The sequence below is a fragment of the Pan troglodytes genome, chromosome 7 (assembly GCF_028858775.2).
Source record: "Pan troglodytes isolate AG18354 chromosome 7, NHGRI_mPanTro3-v2.0_pri, whole genome shotgun sequence".
NCBI lineage: Eukaryota > Metazoa > Chordata > Mammalia > Primates > Hominidae > Pan > Pan troglodytes.
Window position 1 is genome coordinate 75,077,944 of NC_072405.2, and position 24,273 is coordinate 75,102,216.

The window sequence follows — 24,273 nt, forward strand, 5'->3', positions numbered from 1 at the left end:
AATAATATAGTTAATACAATAATTAATAACATAGTTAATACTAATAGCTAACACATACTGAGTTCTTACCATGTAGCAGAAACTAATGTTTTATGTTTGTCAATTTATAAATAAGGCTTAGATCAAACATTCTCTCCAAGTAATGGTGACCTGATACCTGATTGCAGGCCGTTTGACTCATACTTAACACCATGTAGCACTTACCTCCCAGAGCCTATGAAAATGAAATAATAATCGGTATTTGGCTAATTTGTACTGAGTACTCATACGCTCCAGGCCCTCGTTTAACCCTCCCTTGGACGATATTAACTCATTTATCTTATAACCACCCTAGGAAGTATTATTATCATTATCTCGCAGGCCTTAAAATGTCCTCAACAAGTAAAATTGCTGAAGGAACAACAGTGGCACAGTCAGGATTGGAACCCAGGCAGTGTAACTGCAGAGCATGGCTTAGTTTCAGCATTGTACTAGATTAATTGAACTAGACTAGGTTCTGTAACTGCAGAATCCCGGAGCTCCAAGTCAGCTAGCTCACTAGGGTCGGTGCACACCCGCGCCCACTCGGGGTGGCTTCATTGCCAGTGACTCCCAAAACAAAACGAATCTTCTACAATTAGCTCTATGTGTATCTTTGGGATGTCATCTTTCTCGGGCCACAACTAGGAACCCTGAAAGCCGATTATGACTCCAGTGAAACTATTTGGCCCTAAGAAGGGTGATTGTCTAAACATCTTCACAACGGATTTACACTGAAATTGTAACACGCACTTGATTGGAACCCCACACCACAGGCAGTCCCAGGAATTTGTACCCGCCCCGGTCCCGGACCGCGCCCCTGGACAAACCCTCCGGCCCGCCCCTCCGGATTGAGCCCCAAGACTGTCCCCGGACCACCATCCTAAGACCACTCCCTGAACTGCCCCCCGCCCAAGACCGCCCCCCGGGACCGCCCTCTCTAGACCGCCTGCGAGACTGTCCCCGGACCGCCCCCTGGACCGCCCCCTAGGCGGCCCCCCGAGCTGTCCCTGGACCGCCCTCTAGACCGCCTCCCGCCCCGCTGCATCCTGGGAATCGTAGTCCCAATCCTGCTCTGGAACTAGCCGTGCGGCCTGCTCGGGCCAGCTCCGCCTCTATCTGGCGCCAGCCTAAAGGTCCCGCTTCTAATCCCATCATCTCTCCATACCGCCCTCTGCCGGCCTTTCCTCTGGTCGCCCGGATTGCGAGCCGCTTCCGGGCGCTCCGGAAGCGAACCTTTCTTTTCCGGATTGGGCATCCCGGCATCTGCACGTGGTTATGCTGCCGGAGTTTGGGCCGCCACTGTAGGAAAAGTAACTTCAGCTGCAGCCCCAAAGCGAGTGAGCCGAGCCGGAGCCATGGAGGGCCAGAGCGTGGAGGAGCTGCTCGCAAAGGCAGAGCAGGACGAGGCAGAGAAGTTGCAACGCATCACGGTGCACAAGGAGCTGGAGCTGCAGTTTGACCTGGGCAACCTGCTGGCGTCGGACCGGAACCCCCCGACCCGGCTGCGGTGCGCCGGACCCACGCCGGAGGCCGAGCTACGGGCCCTGGCGCGGGACAACACGCAACTGCTCATCAACCAGCTGTGGCAGCTGCCCACGGAGCGCGTGGAAGAGGCGATAGTGGCGCGGCTGCCGGAGCCCACCACACGCCTGCCGCGAGAGAAGCCTCTGCCCCGACCGCGGCCACTTACACGCTGGCAGCAGTTCGCGCGCCTCAAGGGCATCCGTCCCAAGAAGAAGACCAACCTGGTGTGGGACGAGGTGAGTAGCCAGTGGCGGCGGCGCTGGGGCTACCAGCGCGCCCGGGACGACACCAAAGAATGGCTGATTGAGGTGCCCGGCAATGCCGACCCCTTGGAGGACCAGTTCGCCAAGCGGATTCAGGCCAAGAAGGAACGGGTGGCCAAGAACGAGCTGAACCGGCTGCGTAACCTGGCCCGCGCGCACAAGATGCAGCTGCCCAGCGCGGCCGGCTTGCACCCTACCGGACACCAGAGTAAGGAGGAGCTGGGCCGCGCCATGCAAGTGGCCAAGGTCTCCACCGCCTCTGTGGGGCGCTATCAGGAGCGCCTCCCCAAGGAGAAGGCGCCCCGGGGCTCCGGCAAGAAAAGGAAGTTTCAACCCCTTTTCGGGGACTTTGCAGCCGAGAAAAAGAACCAGTTGGAGCTGCTTCGTGTCATGAACAGCAAGAAGCCTCAGCTGGATGTGACGAGGGCCACCAATAAGCAGATGAGGGAGGAGGACCAGGAGGAGGCCGCCAAGAGGAGGAAAATGAGCCAGAAGGGCAAGAGAAAGGGAGGCCGGCAGGGGCCTGGGGGCAAGAGGAAAGGGGGCCCGCCCAGCCAGGGAGGGAAGAGGAAAGGGGGCTTGGGAGGCAAAATGAATTCTGGGCCGCCCGGCTTGGGTGGCAAGAGAAAAGGAGGACAGCGCCCAGGAGGAAAGAGGAGGAAGTAATAGTTTCTAACTGTCGGACCCGTCTGTAAACCAAGGACTATGAATACTAAATGTTAAGTTCTAGGCAATTGTACGGGGACTCAGAAAGACCTGGCCGCTGCCTTCATTGAGTTTAAAGGGGCAGGATTGCCCTTCCCTCAAGAAAGTATGTAAGTGTTGGACTGCACAAATTAATGTTTTTCCCACAACCGAGACTTTGGAGATTAAGAACTTATTTGAGGATTTAAGAATTAGGGAAATAATTTGGTGGAAACCGGGAATGAGTTCTATTCTTAAACAGCCTTTTTTTTTTCTTTTTAATGTTGGATATACGGTGAGGTAGAGTTGGCCATATTTCAGAGACTTAGATTGACGTATATGTTTCTGCATTATTTTTACAACAAGTTTGTGTATCAGAGCGGGAGTGCGGGGGAGGGAAAGAAAACAGTTTCAGAATTGAATAGGCAAGTGACTGTTTTAAAGATTAAGTAAGAAAGATGTCTTATCTAGTGTGACTTTTAACTTTCTGACTACTGGGTAGAAATTGTACTTGAAGCCAGTTACCTGGATACCTGGTACAGATTATTTTTGTTTACTTTCTGAAAAACACAAAGCAGGCCGTGCGCAGTGGCTCACTCCTGTATAGTCCCAGTACTTTGGGAGGCCGGGGCGGGCGGATCACCTGAGGTCAGGAGTTCGCGACCAGCCTGGCCAACACAGTGAAACCCCATCTCTACTAAAAATAAAAAAATTAGCCAGACATGGTGGCTGGTACCTGTAGTCCCAGCTACTTGGGAGGCTGAGGCAGGAGTATCGTTTGAACCTGGGATGCGGAGGTTGCAGTGAGCCCAGATCATGCCACTGCACTCCACTCCAGCCTGGGCAACAGAGGAAGGGTCCATCTCAAAAAAAAAAAAAAAAAAAAAAAAAGTTCAATTATAATGGTTTCAGTGATACAACTTTTAAACTTATACTTCTTTTGGTATCAAATATAATATTCAAAGTAGTAAAACTGATGTCTGTTTTTTAAAAATATTTTATGCCTTTCAACACTGAACACATGGATTTCCTGTAAATGATCAATTTGGGCTTCTTTGACTAATGGTAATAATCCTCATTAATCCAGAAAACACTTAAATCTTTCTCTACGTTTATATCCCCAGTTGTTTGTGTGTGTGTGTTTGTTTTTAAGCTTGACGTCAGGTATAGTTTTGTTTGGGGAAGAAAGAAACAGACCCATAAGATCCTTAATTAGGACATTATTATCTTTTTTTAAGTTCCAGAGTAGATGTGCAGGATGTGCACGTTTGTTACATAGGTAAACGTGTGCTATGGTGGCTTGCTGCACCTATCAACCCATCACCTGAGTATTAAGTCCCTCTGCCCCCTTCTATCCCCTGCCCCCAGGCCCCAATGTGTGTTGTTCCCCTCCCTGTGTACATGTGTTCTCATAGAACATTATTATTTTTTGATTCATTTGTCAAGTTGGCCTGAGCTGGTTTGATTAGGAGGTGAAATGTTTATATAGCTGTCCTTGGTCTTCCTGTCCATCAATCTTTTCCAGTTTGATCTCAGTAAATTCATTTCTGTAAAAATATTTCCCATAAAGGATTCAGATTTCATAATAACAGATTACTAAAAATGCAAATGTTTAGTTGTTACTGTCTTTGGATACTTTCTGATAAAGTTGAGCTTTATATTAATCAGCTTTTCCACTGGGACATGGCAGATATGGCACAGCCAAGCCCTCCCGGAGCATAGTCTGATCATGGCAAGTTTTAACTATTGATGTATGAGTTTTAACTATTGATTTTGCTTTCATCAAAAGCAAAGCCATTCACACAGTATTTAACAAAAACCCTCGGGCTCTGCTAGGTTCTTGTTTACTGTTAAAACAGTTTAAAGGCAGGGTCTTGATCACTTAAAATACTCTTAGAAGGGAAAGTAACATTTTAAAGGATTAACAGTGGGAAAAGAATATCCCTGTTCCTCTTCCTTCCCCCAAGTCCTCAACATGTGAAAATAGAGTTGATAAGTAAAGAGATTTAAGGCAGGACCCGGGGCCTACGGAGCAGTTTCCTTCTACGGCAATTTCAAGGGTGGATGGTGCGAGCGCCGCTGGGGCAGCTGGGGTTCTGGTTCTTACTCCGTGGGAAAATGGCCCTGAGCCCGACTGGGTTGAGGCTTAGACAGGTGACCCCGCGGAGCGGGTGGGCCGGCGCGGCCGAGGGGCGGGAGGCGGGCAGCCTCCGTGATTGGCCGGCGGAGGGGGCGGTGTAGGGACCCGAGGAGGGAAGAGGACTCCAAGCGCCATGGCCGCTGCTGCCCGGGCCCGGGTCGCGTACTTGCTGAGGCAACTGCAACGCGCAGCGTGAGTGCGGGGCCGGCGGGCGGGCAGGGGACCGCAGGATGCCCACGCAGCCCCCTGGGTGTGACCCGCTCGGATCCTGCGCAGTGTTCTCCGCTTACTTTCAAGAATTCGGAGAATTTGGATACCGCCCTGAGCTCCCACCGCGCGCCAGGCGGAACAGCGAGGTCACAGAGTGCGCGATGCAGCCTCGCAGGGCGCAGTGAGGCAGCCTTTACTCTGCTTGTCTACCGTTAAGGAAACTGAGGCCCAGAGAGGACCTGGTCCCACATCGTAGCAGGCAGTGGAGAGCTTGGCACGGTGGCCAAGACAAATTCATGTATGCAATTGACACATATTTATTGGGCATATATTATGTGCCAAAAACTATTCTAGGTTCTGGGGATACAAAGATGAAAGGCTCTGGAGCAGTTTGAGGTCTAGTGGGGAATGGGATGAGGGGACGAGGCTAAAACCGGCTATAGCAGACTGGGTGTAGAAGGGAAGGATGGATGTGAGAAGTCGCAGAGTCACACTTCCTGGCATGTACAGGGAGTCAGGGTATTCAATGTCATGACACGCCTGCCTCCCAGCAGAAATGTGAGGTACATCCTGGTCACCTGATAAATACTTGCTGACTGTGCAAGTGCACAAGTCTGCTTGGGAAACGTGGAAAAGTTTGAGCTCACAGGTGCAGATCAGTAGGAGGAAAGGCGAGGGACTGGAGAGGAACGTCAGGCAGAGAGAAGAGCAACACCAGCGATGGAGATGCAGTCCCAGGACACAAAAGACAAGTAGACCTACCTTTATAAGAGGAGGTAAAGATGGAGAAGACGGCTGATAAAAGACCATGAATAAGAATATAGCTAATACCATGAGCCCGGCAGTGTCTTACACACTTTGAATGGACTATCAGTATACTAGTAACTCTAATCCTTTCACTGACCCTATGACACACGGTATTGTCATCCTCATAGATACGGAAATAAAGGCATGGAGAAGAATTTGTCCAGTGTCACACAGCTAAGCAAATGGCACAGTCATAATTTGAACCCAGATACTCTGGCTTCACAGTCCTTGTTCTCAGGCCTGTAGTAAGGAATTTGAATTGTGTGCTGTAGATAATGGAAAGCCATTGAATAATATTTCTCACCATTAAACACTGATACCTTAAAATGTCCCAGGACAAAAGAATTACATGGCCAAATAAGTTTGAGAAGCTCCTTACTGCTGTATTGCCCTCTTGGAGAATCAAAATATACATTAGACGTGCAGGGCTCCAAGAAGCTACAAAAAATACTAAAGCTGTGTTCAAATTTTTGGTTGTAAACCTGTGTCATCATAGAACTCTTTGTCACACAACACCATTTATATCCCATGGAATCAGTGTCACACACAGCATATGTTTTTGGAATGGTTGCATGAAAAGGGAGTATGGCATAGTCAGAACTGTGTTAGCACATTCTGGTGGAAATGTGGAGTGAAGAGGAAGGACTAGAGGTCATTGTCCTGCTCCAGCCTGAAGATAATGGCTTCATGCACGGAGAGGCAGTTCCTTGGGTAGATAGAAATGCTGAGAGGTTGGTTAGAATCCACAGGATTTTGTATCTGAATAGTGAAGAGTTGAGATTTCTGGCTTGGGCATCAAGTAAACAGTGGGCTCATTTACCAAGGCAGGGATTGTAGGAGAGTTAGTGTTAGGAGGAAAATGGCAACTTCAGTCTAGGGCATTTTGAGTTGAGCATGCTTCTGGTACATTCAGATGGAGACCCCAGTAGGTGATTGAATGTATTGTTCTGGGGCTCAAGAGTGAGCTGGGAACACATCCATCCATGCGTATGGAGGACAGTTGAAGCCTTAACAAAACTCTAACCTAGAAGGAAACAGCTGAGGGTGAATTCCTGGGGAGCAGCACTGCCACAGCAGGAGTAGCAAGATGGTGCTTTCTTCTGCACATGCTTATTATTCTAATAGGGTAAACATTTTAAAAGTGGGAGATTTCCAGTGAAAATCTTGGAAAATTGGAAAATGGCATCATTGGGCACATGTTTCATTTGGGCAAAGTGGGCTAGGGCACGGGGTGATGTGTGGCCATTTCTATTGGACAGAGCATGCACTCTGGGCTTCTGCCCAACACATTCCATAGAGCAGCTGCGCTGACAACTGAATGGAGGGGAAAGAACCAGCACTGAAGGAGACAGAGGCAAGGCGTGCACTGGCCAGAGAGGTTGTGGGAAGGCCCTGGAGGGCAAGGGTCACATTCTGTCTCCAGATGTGCAGCCCTGCACAGGGTGGTGGGTGCCCATAGTCCTAGCTACTCAGGAGGCTGAGGCAGGAGAATCACTTGAACCTGGGAGGCATAGTTTGCAGTGAGCAGAGATCAGGCCACTTCACTCCAGCCTGGGCTACAGAGCAAGACTGTGTCTCAAAAAAAAAAAAAAAAGATGTGCAATGCAGCCCTGCTTTGACTGTGTTATCTCTGGGGTACAGCAGGGAACAAAACAACCTAACCACACCATGCATGGGGCACAGGGGATAGATGACAAACTAGTTAGTAAAATTGAGAGTACATTAGCTGTTGAAAGTTATTACAGAGAACATAAAGGAGGCTGGGATGTTGAAGGAAGGGATGCAATTTTTGAGGTGTTCAGAGCAGCCCTCACTATGTTCGTTTCCTACAGCTGTTGTAACAAACTACCATGAACCTGGTGGCTTAACACACATTTGTCTTCTTAACAGTTCCAGAGGTCAAAAGTCTGAAATGAGTTTTACTAGGCTGAAGCCAAGGTGTGAGCAGGGCCACACTCCCTCTTGAGTAAGGCTCAGAGGTGCTGCAGAATCCACTTACTTGCTTTTTTCCAGCTTCTAGAGCTCTACCTTCGGTTCCTTAGCTTGTGGCCCCTTCCTCCATCTTCACAGCTGGCATTCATCTTGCTTCAGTGCTCACATTTCTGTCTTTTGGGTCAAATCTCCCTCTGCCTCCCTTTTATAAGGCTATGAGTGATTGCATTTAGGGCCCACACAGATCATCCAGGATAATCTCCTCATTTCAAGATTTTTTTTTTTTTTTTTTTTTTTTTTTTTTTTTGAGACAGAGTCTTGCTGTCACTTAGGCTAGAGTGCAGTGATGTGATCACGGCTCACTGCAATCTCGAATTTCTGGCCTCCTCAAAGATACTCCCACCTTAGCGTCCCAAGTAGCTGGGACTACAGTGCACAACATCATGCACAGCTGATTTTATTTTTTGTAGAGATGGAGTCTCACTATGTTGCCCCAGCTGTTCTTGAACTCCGGGCCTCAAGCAGTCTTCCCATCTCGGCCTCCCAAAGTGCTAGGATTATAGGTATGCGCCACAACACCTAGCAAGATTCTTTTTTTTTTTTTTTTTTTTTTTTTTTTTTTGAGATGGAGTCTCGCTCTGTCGCCCAGGCTGGAGTACAGTGGTGTGATCTCGGCTCACTGCAACCTCCACCTCCTGGGTTCGAGCGATTCTTCTGCCTCAGCCTGCTGAGTAGCTGGGATTACAGGCACACACCACCACACCCAGCTAATTTTTGTATTTTTAGTAGAGACGGGGTTTTGCCATGTTAGCCAGGCTGGTCTTGAACTCCTGACCTCAGGTGATCCACCCGCCTCAGCCTCCCCAAAGTGCTGGGATTACAGGTGTGAACCACTGTGCCCAGCCAGGATTCTTAATCATATCTGCAAAGTTCCTCTTACCATATAGGGTAACATTCACAGATTCCCAGGATTAGAACCTTATCTTCAGGAGCGATTACTCAGCTGACCACACTCACTGAGAAGGTAATGGTTGCAGAAAGACCAGTGGATGCAGAGAGCAAACCCTGTGGCCTTCAGGGAAGGTAGGCAGAGGTGAAGCATACCTGGGTGTGGAGCAGAGTGAATAAGGGGGAGATGGGAGTGTGGGGCCAAGGGTGACCCCAAGATTTTCCGGCACGAACAACTGGAAGGATGAAATTGCCATTAGATGGGGATGGGGAAGGCTGTGGGAAGAGCAGGCTTGAGAGAACACCAGGAGCTCAGTCTTCCATAGGGAAAATGTTGCCACTTCATAGACATCCAAGCAGAGATGCCAAGTGGGCAGGTGAACCTGGACTTCGGGAGAGATGCCCAAGCCAGAAAGATAAATGTGGAAGGCATCAGCATCAAAGGTATTTGAGACCATGAGACCAGGGGAGGTCACTAAGGGACTGAGTGTGGAAAGAAAAGAAAAAGTTCCAGGACTGACCCCTGAGCCATCCAGGGTCAGGAGTCAAAATCATGAAAAGAAATGAAAAGAAATGAAGCCAAGAGCAGCCAGTGCGATGAGAAGAAAACTGAGTGGTGCCCTGGAAGCCAGGGAAGAACATGTTTCCAGGAAGGAGGGAGTGAACAGGAGGATGCCGCTGACACATCAGGTACCGTGAAGACAGAACTGAACTGAGCAGGGTGGTTAGCTAGTGGAGGGCATTAGTGAGCTGGGAAGCTGGTCAGTTGAGTCGGGGTAAAAGCTGATGGCAGGAGGTTCCAGAGGGAATGGGAGAAGATAAATCGGAAGAATGGCTATAGCCCGCTGAAGGGAAGGAGAGAGGTAGAAGTGGGAGTGGGAGAGGAAAGAGGAACAAGAGGTTTCTGGTTTTGTTATGTAAGATGGAGGAAATGTGCTTATGAATAAGCTAAAAAAATGCTGGTGGCTGATGGATAATGTCTAATAGGGAGGGGGATTTTGATGATTTAGGGGACAGAAGGGAGAGCTGCTGGCAGTCCTTGAGTAGATGAGAGGGGCTGCGATTTAGGGAATGCAAGACAGATTGGGTTTTGCTGAGAGTGTGGCTAAGAGGTAATCAGTGATATCAGCAGGGAAGCCAGAATAATGGGGCCAGAGCCAGGAGGGCAGGTAGATGAGGTCCTGCTCTCCCCAAGCCTCACTCTGCTTCTCTGAAGGAGCCCAAAGAAGCCCATCAGTGCCTTCAGGCCATCCTAAGAAGGCGGGAACCCACAGCCTGCCCCCACCCCCCTCCCCCAGGCCCTCTGTCTTGGCATGCCAGGAAAAGAGAAGAGAGGGTCAGGGGAATGAAAATGTCTACATTCACTTATTTATTCATTTACTCGCTCATTTAATCAGTACAAAAGGCTTACTTTATGCCTGGCACTTACTTGGTGCTAGCCACAGGGGATAAAGTTGTGAGAAACAGTAGATCCTGCCTGGGCATCACTAAATTCACAATCCACAGGCAGAAAGAAGCAGAAAAACAGCACCAGTGTGGTACGTTTTAACACGAAGGGAGGCTCCAGAAAGGGTGTCTCTCTGCAGCCTCGGGCCTCAGGGAAGGCTGCCCAGGGGAACTGACAGGAAAGAACAAAAGTTATCCAGAAGAAGAGGCAAGGAAAGTATGTTACAGGCAGAGGAAATAATAACGGCAAAGTTCTGGAGGAGAGAGAGAGACTGTGGCTCATTCAAGGAAAAGAAAGATGTTAATTTTTCCGGGAGCCCAAACCCAGAGATGGAGTGAGTTGAGGGGCCAGTCAGGCAGGGGCAGGCCTGAACTGTATGTGAGAGCCATGGGGAGCCATTGAAGCAGCTTTCAACAAGGGAGTGACATCATTGGAAATATGCCCCGACTACAGTGTGGGGAATAGAGGTGGCAGAGGTGGAGCCACGAGAAGCCAGTTGGGAATTTGGTAGTAATACACATGAGAGGTGATACTGGAACCAGAGAGTAGCAGGTTCCCAGGAAAACTGGGTGGGCTTGAGTGGAGACATGTTTGAGGCCTTGGTGCATAATGAGCTCTAAAGGGTGAGGGAGGAGGAAGGGTCAGAATGGCTGAAGGCAGCCCAGGACAGAAACGAACATTTAAGGAATGGGCAGAGTGGAAAAGGAGCCAGTAAAAGAACAATTAGAGGAAGCCCAGACAAGTAGGGGTCCTGGGAGCCAGGAAAAAGTTCCACCTGCCGAAAAAGGTGTGGCCACGCGTTTCATGCTGCTAGAGTGAGGTGCTACGAGGTCTGAGAAGTGAGGACACAGCCAGACAGCTGGACTTGCAGACACAGCAGCCTGATTTCAGGGGCCAAAGAATGTGTCCGAGACCCAGAAACGAAGCCAGCGAATGTAGGTCGGGAGGAGAGAGAGGGAGAGTGAGCCCGCCAGAGGGGGTAGGAGGTGGAAAAGTTTCAGGCGCAAAACTCTTCAATAGGCTGAAAAAGATTGAGTGAGGGGGAGGACTAGGAAATACAGGACAGGTAGAGGTCCCGAGAAAGCAAGAGGGGACAGGATACAAACCACAAGTAAGAAGTAGAAATAATGAATTGAGATACCCTCAGAGCTTGGGGAAGAAAAAAAAAAGGTGGGGGGGGAGTGTAGGAAGGAAGCAAGGGTTCCCAGGAGCGTTCACGTTGGAAAGTTTTGAGTTTGGATTTTTTTTTTCCTTCCCTCTGGCTCACTTTTCTTGTCATTAGAGGGCATAAAGCAGGGAAAGTCTTCCAACCAAAGCCCACCGTGAAGGGACAAGCCTGGCCTGGCCCGCGTCCTCTCCCCCGGCGCGCGCGTCGGGAACCACTAGATGGCAGCCGCGACTCGCGCCAGCTCTCACTCGCCCCCGCGTCTGCTTTGACTTCGCAGTTCGAATTTTTGAGATCTGGACGGCCACTGAGATCAACCCTTTTCCTTCCTCCCCAACCTTCCCCCTCGGGTGTTTTAATTCCAGATTTGAATTTTTGGCGGGGAGAAGGAAGTGATGCACTCAAGTATCTACCGAGACCCAACCACTGGACAAGGTCTTCTGGGCAACCCAACGAAACATAAAACCGTCTTCCCAGCCTCGATCAGAGAGCGAGCAGGAGAAAGAGAAGCCAGAGGAGAGATTGGGACTGTCCAAGAAATAGGAGACGGCCAGGACAGGAAGAGGGACCACAGCCAGGGGAGGGAGGGTTTCCAAAAAGGAGGACGTGGGAAATCTGTAGAGAAGTCGACCGAGAAGTGAGATGCGGTGGCGACCTCGGAGCGCGCCGGGTGTGCGCGCTGCTGGGGCCTCTGGGGAGCGGCGCGGCGGGGACGGAGGAGAGCTCGGAGCCCGGGGCTGCAACTGGGCAGAGAAAGATGGGGACCAGGGAGGTCTTTGGGTCCAGGAAGTTTTCCTGGAGGCTCAGGTCTAGAGCCTGCCTGAAGAAAAATTAGACATCTTGAAGACACTGGGAAATATATAAGGCAAGTTCCCAGCATAGGGTAGTAAGTAAGAAGAGGCACACAGAGTTAACCTTGGGCCGATTTGGTCAACGCTCCTAACCCAGTAAGAGCTGGGGCTTCATGGAGACCAGAGACCCCCATCTTAAACTTGCATGTACCCCCAGAGCGTTTATCTCAGCTGCCCGCAGGCATTTGATAGGAATTGCTAGAGTAAATGAATTCGTGAAAGAATGATGCTACAGCGCTGGGAAGACGCTGAGTCAACTTTTTGTCCATCGTGATTTCTGGGTCTATATATATTTTTTCTATTGTACAGTGTCTGCCAAGAACTACCAATTTGATAGCATCTTAGCACTAGACTGCAATGTGAGTTAGCTTAAGGCTTTTCATTTTTTGGTCTCTATTTTCACCTTAGGTTTTTCTTGCTGTCGTTTTTATTTTCCCTAGGTGCCAGTGCCCAACTCATTCTCATACTTACTCCCAAGGTAATACTTCTGTATTTTTAAACTAGCCACAATTTTGGTTTCTGCATTTGGCATTATAATACATTTGGGTAGTGTATGTAAAGAAAACCAAGGCATGTGAGAGCAAGGTCCATGAAAACAGTTACCATTTCACTGTGAAATTGATAACACGTAACTCTATACAAAGTTAGCTGAATGTATACTACTAATCACGTGTTTGTTTGTCTCAAATATCTATTTAATGCTACTTATAACGCTTTTCTCTTTTAATTACTTGCCAAGTCTAAAAATGCACAGATAGGATTTTAAGAATGTCTGAGTTTGTCAAACAGAATTAATCAAGATGAAGTCTTTGGAAGGTTCTAAGACATCTCTAAAAACTGGAGGCTGAAGAACAAGAACAAGGTGGTTCCTAGAAAGAAAAACAAAACTTGTTTGTATCAGTCTTTAAAATAATATTGTATTTAAAATAATATTGTATTTCCTAATACTTAAAAATAATAACAAACCTTCAGTTACCACAACATCTTAGTCATTACCAAACACCAAACACTGTGGTCCACAGAGCAGCAGGAAACTCAACATAGTTTCAGCATGTCCTAAGAATGTCACATGGATTGCTGACACAACCACTGATTTTGTCTCTTCTAAGGTCAGATCTAAACATTAAGGCAAGAGTTGGAAAGGAAAGAGGCTGACCATCCAGGATCCTAAGCAGAAACCCACAGAGAAGCCTGTTGGGGAGTTAGAACAGAGAGAGTAACTCACCAAGGGCTTTCTCTTGCCCAAGGAGTGACTCACCCTTCAGGACAAGCCAAGGGACCTCCCTGTCCATCATTAACTGCCATCCATGAGACAGAAACATATCCAACCTTTAAGGCCCTTCTGAACATATACAGAATTTTGTCTTCAGCTGATTTTGTCAAATTCTTAGTTGGTTTCAACAATTAGTTAATTTCCTATTTGAGGGAATAAAATTAATAATTTACAGAAAGATATTCTCATTGTTTTCCAGGATCATATTTATGTCTTTAAAATTTAGTAACAGAAATATTAGATTTTTATATACAGAGAGAGAGACAGGGTCACCCTCTGTCACCCAGGCTGGAGTACAGCGGTACAGTCGTAGCTCACTGTACCCTCAAACTCCTGGGCTATCCTACCACCTCAGCCTCCCACGATGTTGGGATTATAGGCTTGAGCCCCGGCACCGGGACAGATTATTTTTTTTAAGCCTAGAGGAATCCAATAAGTTTGAGTTTTGGTTAAGGATGCCTTTGCACTCAGGGAGCTGAAGGTAGATTGTTGTACAGTTCTGATCTATTTTCCTTAAAAAAGAAAAAGCATAGTGAAAATTGTTCTGTAGACTTTATCGTATGACTGACCAGTATTGATATAAATAAGTAGATAAAAACAAGGATAAAAATCTTTAATTAGGTCCCTTTCATTGTTCCAATATGACGGAAAATCATTTTTACCATAATTAAAACCTAATCCTTTGCAAGGAAATAGCACCTTATAAAAATGTTTATTAGGCCGGGCACGGTGGCTCACACCCGTAATCCTAGGACTTTCGGAGGCCGGGGTGGGTGGATCACGAGGTCAGCATTGTGAAACCCCGTCCCTACTAAAAATACAAAAATTAGCCAGGCATGGTGGTACACGCCTGTAGTCCCAGCTGCTAGGAAGGCTGAGGCAGAAGAATCCCTTGAACCTGGGAGGCGGAGGTTGCAGTGAGCCGAGATCCCACCACTGCACTCTAGCCTGGGTGACAGAGCGAAACTCCATCTCAAAAAAAAAAAAAGGTTTATTAAATTTCACCAAGATAAATAAGTTTTTTATATGCATAAGCTTGAGAAATGTAAATATCTTACTGTGATAAGTTATCCCTATGAATTAAAAAAAACAAACAAGTTATCACAGTTGCTATAAGAAGTGTAAGCAAGCCTCTAATTCATGAACTTACTAATAGTTGTTCTGTAATAGTAACCCAACTCTAAACCAGGGGATTTTTTTCCTAGAGGATTGTTACACATTATATTTTCAAACACATATTTTAAATATAATGCAAGAAATGTTTTATTATTTTCACAAATTAGGCTCAAGTTAGCATTACATTCTATCTTTTTTTTTTTTTTTTTGAGACGGGGTCTCACTCTGTTGTCCAGGCTGGAGTGCAGTGGCGCGATCTCGGCTCACTGCAAGCTCCACCTCCCGGGTTCACACCATTCTCCTGCCTCAGCCTCCCGTGTAGCTCGGACTACAGGCGCTCGCCACCACACCTGGCTAATTTTTTTGTATTTTTAGTAGAGACAGGGTTCCACCATGTTAGCCAGGATGATCTCGATCTCCTGACCTCGTGATCCACCTGCCTCAGCCTCCCAAAGTGCTGGGATTACAGGTGTGAGCCACTGTGCTTGGCCGCATTACATTCTATCTTAAAATGCAGGTATTGATTTTAATTTGATGTGCAACAGTGAAACCTGGAAAAAATATATTTTTGGTAAGACTTCAAAGGAAATACTTATGTTCACTGCTGGATTTTACTATCAATAACATTTATGCTTTTTTTTAAAGACCCACTTTGATTCTAACTTTTACATTTCTAGCCCCTGGACTTTCACCTTCTGGGAAAACAACAGATTATGCCTTTGAGGTATATTCACTCAATCCATTATTTCTTTTATGAATGACTAGAAAAAATAAAACTAGAATATTTTGCTAATGAATTATTATTTTATTTTAAATCTGTTATTAATTCACATTCCATAATCTCTATTTGATCAGACCATATTTAGCAAAATACCTGGTTGGTATAATGGAATATAAACCTTCTGAGATCATGGCTAATGTCTAGAGTGCTGTCTTTGTAGAGTCACTAAAATAGGATAAATTCCCAATTCTACAAATTCTCCAGTATATATATGTTATGTGTTAAATCTTTAGTTTTTTAATTATAACAATCCCAAAAGAGGTCAAAGTAAAGTAACAATTCTGGTGCAGTTTTATCACACTGTAATTACATAATTACTTATAATTATTTGTTTAAGTCCCTGTCTCCTCCTAGTCCAGGAATTTTTTTTTTTTTTTTTTTTTTTTTTTTTGGAGACAGTCTCACTCTGTCACCCAGACTGGAGTGCAGTGGTGTGATCTCAGCTCACTACAACCTCTGCCTCCTGGGTTCAAGCGATTCTCCTGCCTCAGCCTTCTGAGTAGCTGGGATTACAGGTGCACACCACCACACCCAGCCAATTTTTGTATTTTTAGTAGAGACAGGGTTTTGCCATGTTGGCCAGGCTGGTCTCGAACTCCTGACCTCAGGTGATCTGACCACCTCGGCCTCCCAAAGTGCCAGGATTACAGGCATAAGCCACCGCGCCTGCCTTCAGGAATGACTAATTAAAATGTCACCAGGGGCCCGACAGTTAACCAAGAGATGACCAGGCTGGGTGATGCCATGGTGAGCTCACTGAAGGCACAGGCCCCATCTAAGGTGTGACTCCACTCAACCTTATAAGATCACTGCCATATGGGAATGCATTCCCAGTTTGCTGGATTATTCAAGAGAAAGTGAAATTCAGATGGTCTTATTAAATTTTTTATCCTGATTTTTAAGCATTATTAGTCAATTCAAAAAAAAAAGAAATTTAAACATAACACAGATCAAATAAAATATATTTCAGGCCAAACATGACCCATCATCCATCAGTGTAAAAGCCTTTCTCTCACTCATAAACTTTATGAGGCCCTGTGTCTCTTATTCATAGTTGAGTTACCAGAGCCTACACAGTGCCTCGAACATAGAAGACAGTAGCATTGACTGGGTGGCAGGTATGCAAGGGTGGGTGGATGAATGGAAAGTAAGACATTTGAGAGTTATTTTACAGGTGGAGATGGAGGAAGGTAGGCATTTGAAACTAAGGGAACAGTTGAGAGTTTATGATGTGTTTGGGAAAAGACAAGTCATTCAAATGTGACAGGAGCTGAAGTTTGCTTAAGGAAGTGTGGTGCGTCCACACTTCTTTAAGTGAGACCAGGTGGGAGATGACCTGAAAGACCATGCTAAGGAGTGTATACTTTATGCACTAGGCAACAAGAAACCATTTCAGGTTTTTAGAAATGGACTGGCCAACTCTCAAATACTCCTTACACCTAAACCTTTTTATTTTTTTTCAGATGGCTGTTTCAAATATTAGATATGGAGCAGGAGTTACAAAGGAAGTGGGAATGGCAAGTATTCAAGATGTCTACGGTCTCCTACTGTAAATGTTACATATCTCACAAGACACATGCTAAATGACAACAATCACATCCTCTATTTTTAAAAATGTACAATGTGAGTTTGCCAGAAGAGTCTATTGCAGTTCTAGTGGAGTTGAACCTAACTTATAGGTTTTCTTGTAGGACCTAAAAAACATGGGTGCTAAAAATGTGTGCTTGATGACAGACAAGAACCTCTCCAAGCTCCCTCCTGTGCAAGTAGCTATGGATTCCCTAGTGAAGAATGGCATCCCCTTTACGGTTTATGATAATGTGAGAGTGGAACCAACGGATGCAAGGTATTCTTGTATTGTTGTTATTGTTTCTTTACTTTAAGCAGAAGCTAACTGTTGATTAAAACTTGCCCCCAACCAGGTGTGGTGGCTCACGCCTGTAATCCCAGCACTTTGGGAGGCTGAGGCAGGCAGATTGCTTGAGGTCAGGAGTTCGAGACCAGTATGGCCAACATGGTGAAACACTGTCTCTACTAAAAATACAAAAATTAGCCAGTCATGGTGGCAGGCACCTGTAATCCCAGCTACTCGGGAAGCTGAGGTGGGAGAATCACTTGAACCCAGGAGGCATAGGTTGCAGTGAGTCGAGATCGTGCTACTGCACTGCAGCCTGGGCAACAGAATGAGACTCCGTCTCAAAAAAAAAAAAACCCACAAAACTTACCCCAAGCCTTAGTTAATGGCATGGCAATTTATTTCTGAAAAATATAACATACTGGTTTTTATTTTCTCTTCTCCAAGCTTCATGGAAGCTATTGAGTTTGCCCAAAAGGGAGCTTTTGATGCCTATGTTGCTGTCGGTGGTGGCTCTACCATGGACACCTGTAAGGCTGCTAATCTGTATGCATCCAGCCCTCATTCTGATTTCCTAGATTATGTCAGTGCCCCCATTGGCAAGGGAAAGCCTGTGTCTGTGCCTCTTAAGCCTCTGATTGCAGGTAAAGACTGTTTATTTCTTTGTTTGTTTTATTTTGCAATTAGCAATAGATCTTAAGAAAGATGCAAGCCAGTCCTTTTAACATACACATTTCGAAAGCTTTCTGGTTTGTTCATTTCAAATCAATGCCTTGTTTGGAGAACAATCATTCATTTTAAAATTCTGATCTTCATTATTGTATAGATAAAGACAATTGGGGTCAGTGGAAGGAAAGTTTGCAGATTTAAGCTATGGGGTCACCATGTGGAAAAGGGGGAAGGTCATCACTGACATATGATGAGATCCCTCTGTCAGCAGCTTTGTCCTTTAAACTGCTCTCTGTTTTGTCCCATTTTGCCAGCCACTGTCGAATTTAAGGAGAACATTAGCTGTTATTTTTCTGGTGTTGACTCAACCCTTTCTTCTACATAATGGCTCTTCAGCTGACCTCAGGCTTTGTCTCTTCCCTGGGACATGTGGCCAGCATGGCCCATCACGCTGGGTGACATCTGCTCTGTGGCTACCCAGGGCACAGACGTACAAATCCAAATCAGAATAGCTCATTTGTTCCACAGGGGACCTTGAGATTTTCTAGTCTTTTCTTCTCTGCCATTTTTATGGCTGCTAGCATATTACTATTTAAAGTTTTATAGCTAACATGCACTAACTGGTAACTGGGACATATCCTCAGTTTAAAGTTTTGCCCTTTCTTCTCCCCTCTCCTGCCCTATTGTGAAGAGGCCTTGTGATGGGATGTGAGTAAGTCGATGGCAGATGAACTGCTGTGTTGTGAATGAGGGATCAGCAGGGAGCAGCATAATTGGTGTCTGGCAAATGGAACCCTCTGGTGAAACTGTGTCAGCGTCACACAGAGGGGTGATTAGTAAAGTTTAGAAACTTGACAGAACCACAAAACCACGGAGCCCAGCAAAGGCAGAGCGTCACTGTGCTTGCTGCCAAGAGGGAATAAAGATGTCTTTTAGAGACAGCAAATATGAGTTTTGTTACCAGAGGTGCTGGGCAGCCTGCATTGACCCAGCTGCAGCTGCTTAAGCTCTGGCCCCCAAGGAGCCTGAGGTTCCCAGAGCTCACTGCTATTAATACAGCACAGTCATCACACACGTGCATGATTAACATATATACATGTTAACAAAGACACAGAAGTCATACATGCATGTTAACACAGGTACAGAGATCACATGCACATTAAACACACATGCATGTTAATACAGACAGACACCATACATATTAACACTCATATTTATGCAGAAGCAGGCAATATGCATATTAAATGTGACCATGTTAATGCAGACACATACAGGCATATTAAACACACATGCATGCTAAACATGCATGTATGTTAATGCAGACATGGACATCATACATGCATGCTAACACAGATACAGAGGTCACACATACATATTAAATATACATACACATTAATACAGACACAGACATTATGCATATTAAACAACATAAACATTCATCCAGCAGTCATGATACATGTCAAACATGCAAGTGCATTAATGCAGGCATAGACATCAATGTACATGCTAAACATACATGCATGCCAATATAGATACAGACCTCATGCATGCCTGTTAATGCAGATACAGACATCATACACATTGGACTTACATTCATGATAACACAGACACTGACATCCTCCGTGTTAGATTACATACATATTAATGCAGACATAGACATCATACATGTTAGGCTTCCATACATGTTAATTCATATATATCATGCAAACAAGAGGGTCAGCAAAGTTTCCTTCTCTAATTTTGTTCCTCAGTCCTAAGGCTGAATTAGGTATCTCCACTAACCTTTATTTAGATGCTTTATTAAAATTAATATTATTTTGTTCAAGTGCCAACTACCTCAGGAACCGGGAGTGAAACTACTGGGGTTGCCATTTTTGACTATGAACACTTGAAAGTAAAAATTGGTAAGAACCATACTTTTGAATTATCTCCCTTACCTTTCAACTCCACACTCTTCTTTAAATCCTAATATTTAAAAATCAAGCAGTTATGATACAGTTAGAATAAGCCCCAATATTCTATAGAAGAGTAAGATGACGAAAGTCAGCAACAAAGTATTGTATATTTCAGAGTAGCTAGAAGAGAGGACTTGAAATGTTCCCAAAAAGTACTCAAGTGATGGATACCCCACAGAGCCTGACTTGATCATCACACTTTCTATGTATGTAACCAATACTCACATGTACCCTATAAATATGTTAAATATTTTGTATCAAGTTTAAAAAGAAAGAAAAAAAATCAAGGAGCCAAGGAAAGGGTTTGTGTATATACACATTTTCTTTCCTTTTCCAAGTACATATAAAAATATGAAACAATGTAATAAACTTCTTGAGAATTACTGCTGAAAGCATATTGAAATGCCATGAATCTTAATTGGCCATTCTCTGCCCAAGTTAGTGACTGTATACCAATGATAAATGGCTGTTTCCTTTCTCTGACATATTTTTTACATTTTAAATCAATTTTATTGAGATGTGATTTTTGTATAATAAAATGCACACATTTTAAGAATCTGGTTTGATGAGCCTTGACAAACATATATGCTCATGTAACCACCACCCCAATCAAGATACAAAACATTCCCATCCCTCCAGAAAGTTTCCTCATGCTCCGTCCCAGCCAATCCCTCCAGTCCTTTTCCCAGGTAACCTCTGTTCTGCTTTCTGTCTTCTTAGTCATTTTTATGCCGTCTTCTCTGTCTCAGACTCTTGGCTATTGCGGTAGAAATGTCTCTCTTTTTAGTCTGGCTCAATATCCTGCTTTCAGATCTTCGTAGCAGAATAAATTGACATTTAACTGCACACTTTTAGTAACTTTTCTTTTTAAAATTAAATTGCACTATCCTTTGACATTTCTTAAGTTGATGATAATAATGGCCAACACTTACATTCTACCTGATAGTTTCTAAAGACTTTTACCTAATATTCTCTCATTTGATCCCTACAACAGCTCAATGAGAGCTGGAGGCCCTGTGCTGTTATAGTCTAATCTTACAGAGAACTCAGAGAGGCTAAGTGACTTGCCCAAAGACACAAAGTAAGTTGCAGAGCGAGGACCAGTGGTGTGCTAGTAAACTGGCTCTCTGGAATTTAATAATAAACAAGTAAGCCCTGACATGTAGTGTTGGCCCATTTCTGTGGTGTAAATACTCTCACCACGGCCAATGACATCACTCATCCAGGAGTTGGAAAGAGATGCATACACATGGCCCTTGGAAACCAGTAGGAGCCAGCTCCAACACACCACTGAAAACCCCAGGTTTCTGACTCTAAATCACTTTCCATTGCTCCTTACTGCCTTACTACATGAAAATGAACCTTTTCTCATATTTTTATGTTTAGGGTGATTTATTATCCTGAAGTCATTTGCCTTCCTAAAATGATGCCCATGGCTTTAGCCTCTACTGAAAATCCTTATGTTTTAGGCATCACTTCGAGAGCCATCAAACCCACACTGGGACTGATTGATCCTCTGCACACCCTCCACATGCCTGCCCGAGTGGTCGCCAACAGTGGCTTTGATGTGCTTTGGTAAGTGCTGGTGCCTCCTGGAGGGGCTTTTTTAGTACTGGGTCTATGGATAGTATTTTGTTGCTCAACGCACACGCTAAGTATTCATTGATTAGCACCCCACAACATCCCTAGCTTTGGCTGTCATTACCCCCTGTCCTAAATCAAACATTCAAGCTTTAGAGGTTGGTGACTAGGTGACATCTGGTGTGGGCCACAAACCTGCTCTTCAGGATGGATCCCCCCCAGCCACAGCCAGGGACATAGAGATGCCGCTAAAGGGGCAGTTGGAGCTGGTGGGCAGCATCTCAGGGACACACCAGCTACCTTTATGGCCTCACTAACTAGGCAATGCCTAAGGCTTCATGTCATGGAAGAGGGCAGGGAACAGAGCTAACACCTCCAGAGCACCCCCAGACCGTGCACATTGTGTCAGCACCTCACATACATCACTTCACTGCAGCTCTGTGTGATACAGGACCTTTGTTTTATTGAACAAGAAAACTGGGTTTGAGATGTTTAGTGACTTGCCCATAGTCTTACTGTATGTTCCCTCGGCTTCAGCTGCATTGTGCCGATGGCCCCCTAATCAGTATTTCTATCACAGACCTTGCTCCTGAGCTCCAGGCCTCATGGAGACCCCACAGGCACTTCACATTCAGCATGTGCCAAATGACCCTCGTTCATCTATGTGCACATGCACATTTTTTTCACATTTTAACACCTCTGAAATCAGGACATAACTTAAAATCTGTGGCATCACAGTATGTTTTCATCCTCCGTGGTACCTATTTTAAAAACGGTGCAGGCTGGGCACAGTGGCTCACGCCTGTATTCCCAGCACTTTGGGAGGCCAAGGTAGGAGGATCACTTGAGGCCAGGAGTTTGAGACCAGCCTGGGCAACAAAGTGACACCTCATCTCCACAAAAAAAAAGTTTTACAAATTAGTCAAGCATGGTGGCACATGCCTGCACATCCCTGTACAGTGACTGTCACATCCTAGGTACTTGTATACTGCTAGTTCACACAAGCAGGAGGTGACAGAGTTAGAACTCACATCCAGGTCCCCCAGGGCCGTGGTCTGCTTCCCTCACTATGTTATGCTGCCTGCCAAGAGACTGTAGAAAATTGTGTCTAACTCCATACTGGTCAATATTGTCAGAACTTTGATGAGCTGTCCCCTAATAACCTGGAAATGAGGGGAATAAGGTTATCCTTCCTAACTGTAAAGTACATAATAAATACATCATGACCCAAAGCAGCCACCCTTAAGTGGGTGACTCACAGGCCCAAAGACTTCACTGTCAATCAAAGTGGGGAGTGGGCTCAGAAGGCAGGAGAATAATGGCAGTTGCTCTTTCAAGTACTGCCCAAGGGAAAGAACACCTGGCCTGAGGAATCTGCCCGTAAGGCCCAGTGGCCTGTTCTGAAGGTGGACAAGCCATGTATTAAATCTTCGAGGTAACTCCCCTCATTAGGACTCCATGGACTTCTGATCATAAAGTGGCCATCCTAGGGCTTGACTGTAGGGAGAGAAGGTGCCATCTGGAAGACTCTGATGTCTGCTTAGCAGTTATATTTCTTGTTATAAAGCATTAAGCTGACTTCCAGGCTTTACACATAGTTTCTGTGAGCTTAGCTCAGTGAGTCCACCCCTGAGAAACAAATCTGCACTTGGATCTGGGATCTGATGCAGTCTAGATGTGCTGCAAGGCAGAGAGGTCACACTCTGACTACAGTGGCCTCACCGGCCACCCCAACTTCCCCATGTGGACACCTCATTCTTGCATTATTCACACATTCCCTACTTATAACCACAAAGCCTTCATATCCATCTACAAACTAATTTCCAAAACAATTTTCTAATGATTTGTCCAAAAAATATATCTGCTTCTCATATGTAGAAGAGAGTAATTCCTCCATTCTAGGGAAAACGAAAACTGTAATTCATGCAAAACATGGGGTCATCTCCCTTCACAGTCAAGTGAAAGGAGAGTGTCCCAGAAACATTACAGAGGCCCCCATGGGGAATTATACTGAAAACTATAATTCATGCAAAACATAGTTCATGTTACACTGTGTTTCCAGTGCATCACGGATCTAGACGGTGCTGTCTGTTCTCTTCTGCAGTTGATGAGCTAGAAGTCATGGCAGGCCAGCAGGTGGAGGCAGCTATGAAGCTTAGTTCTTGAAGTAGCAAACTCTGAGTTTACGGTACATAAGAGAAAAAGATCTGCTCTTTCTTCAGGCCAAGAATTAATAATAATAGTGAATACTAAGGTGTACAATGTGCCAGGTACTCTTCTAAATACTTTACATGTGTCAACTCATCGAATTTTCACAGCCACATCATGAACCAGTACTATTATTTATCCCTGTCTTAGAGTCAGGGTAGTGCCTCACACCAGGTCCACAGCAGGAATATCTTGTTCCAGGATTGACATCTGGGCAGCTGACCCCAAAGTCTATATTCTCACTCATTACACTGTAATTTTCCTAGGAGTCTGGTGTAGCTATGACCCACTTTTGGTAATATGGTATTTGATCAATGCAAGGTATAAAATGGTAAATATCTTCCATAAGGAAGTCATTTTTTAGATTCAGTGCTTTTTTATTGCTCAAATATATAATTCAACACCATAAAAATGTATTGACACTAGAAAAGGTCCATATATAATCTTATACATACTACTCAAAAATACTGTAATGCTGTTAATGTAAACTCAACTGTATTAATTTATATTATAAGTAATGACTGTTGCAGGCAAGAGGTGGGCTGGTAGAATGTACTGTGATCATCAGTGTTAGATAATATATCCACCGTGGGTTGAGTGCCAAACAGCTCCAAGCAGGTTGTGATCTAAATGGAGGGAAGGAGGAAGACAATGCTTTCCATCTGTGTACTTTCAATATTTCTTTTTAGCCATGCCCTGGAGTCATACACTACCCTGCCCTACCACCTGCGGAGCCCCTGCCCTTCAAATCCCATCACACGGCCTGCGTACCAGGGCAGCAACCCAATCAGCGACATTTGGGCTATCCACGCGCTGCGGATTGTGGCTAAGTATCTGAAGAGG

At 45.4% G+C, this 24,273-nt stretch overlaps 2 protein-coding genes across 10 annotated transcripts in view; both read left to right on the forward strand.

Annotated features, from left to right (window-relative positions):
- Positions 1-1,082: 1,082 nt before the first annotated feature.
- RRS1 (ribosome biogenesis regulator 1 homolog) lies at positions 1,083-3,615 on the forward strand. The gene has a single exon (XM_016959530.4). It carries the CDS (start codon positions 1,377-1,379, stop codon positions 2,472-2,474), a length of 1,098 nt encoding a protein of 365 aa, XP_016815019.1. The 5' UTR covers positions 1,083-1,376; the 3' UTR covers positions 2,475-3,615.
- Positions 3,616-4,715: 1,100 nt separating this feature from the next.
- ADHFE1 (alcohol dehydrogenase iron containing 1) overlaps positions 4,716-24,273 on the forward strand; it is a 36,273-nt gene continuing 16,715 nt past the window's right edge. For 4 of the 9 annotated variants that reach the window (XR_010159257.1, XR_010159258.1, XR_001720226.3 and 1 more), the window contains exons 1-9: positions 4,716-4,824; positions 12,433-12,470; positions 15,059-15,105; positions 16,626-16,679; positions 16,854-17,008; positions 17,465-17,661; positions 19,513-19,590; positions 21,111-21,216; positions 24,120-24,272. Coding sequence is in view for 6 of the 9 variants with exons in the window: in XM_063816342.1 (XP_063672412.1) it covers positions 4,766-4,824; positions 12,433-12,470; positions 15,059-15,105; positions 16,626-16,679; positions 16,854-17,008; positions 17,465-17,661; positions 19,513-19,590; positions 21,111-21,216; positions 24,120-24,272 (887 nt within the window). In the remaining 3 variants the exon portion in view is untranslated. Of the gene's footprint in view, positions 4,825-5,052; positions 5,141-12,432; positions 12,471-15,058; positions 15,106-16,625; positions 16,680-16,853; positions 17,009-17,464; positions 17,662-19,512; positions 19,591-21,110; positions 21,217-24,119; position 24,273 lie in introns of those variants that run through there. The other 5 variants (XM_016959531.4, XM_016959533.4, XM_016959535.3 and 2 more) reach the window with 5 other exon arrangements.

Bases quoted from the DNA above. Each gene is read 5' to 3' on its own strand.
- RRS1 (XM_016959530.4), top strand. From the start codon at position 1,377: ATGGAGGGCCAGAGCGTGGAGGAGCTGCTCGCAAAGGCAGAGCAGGAC.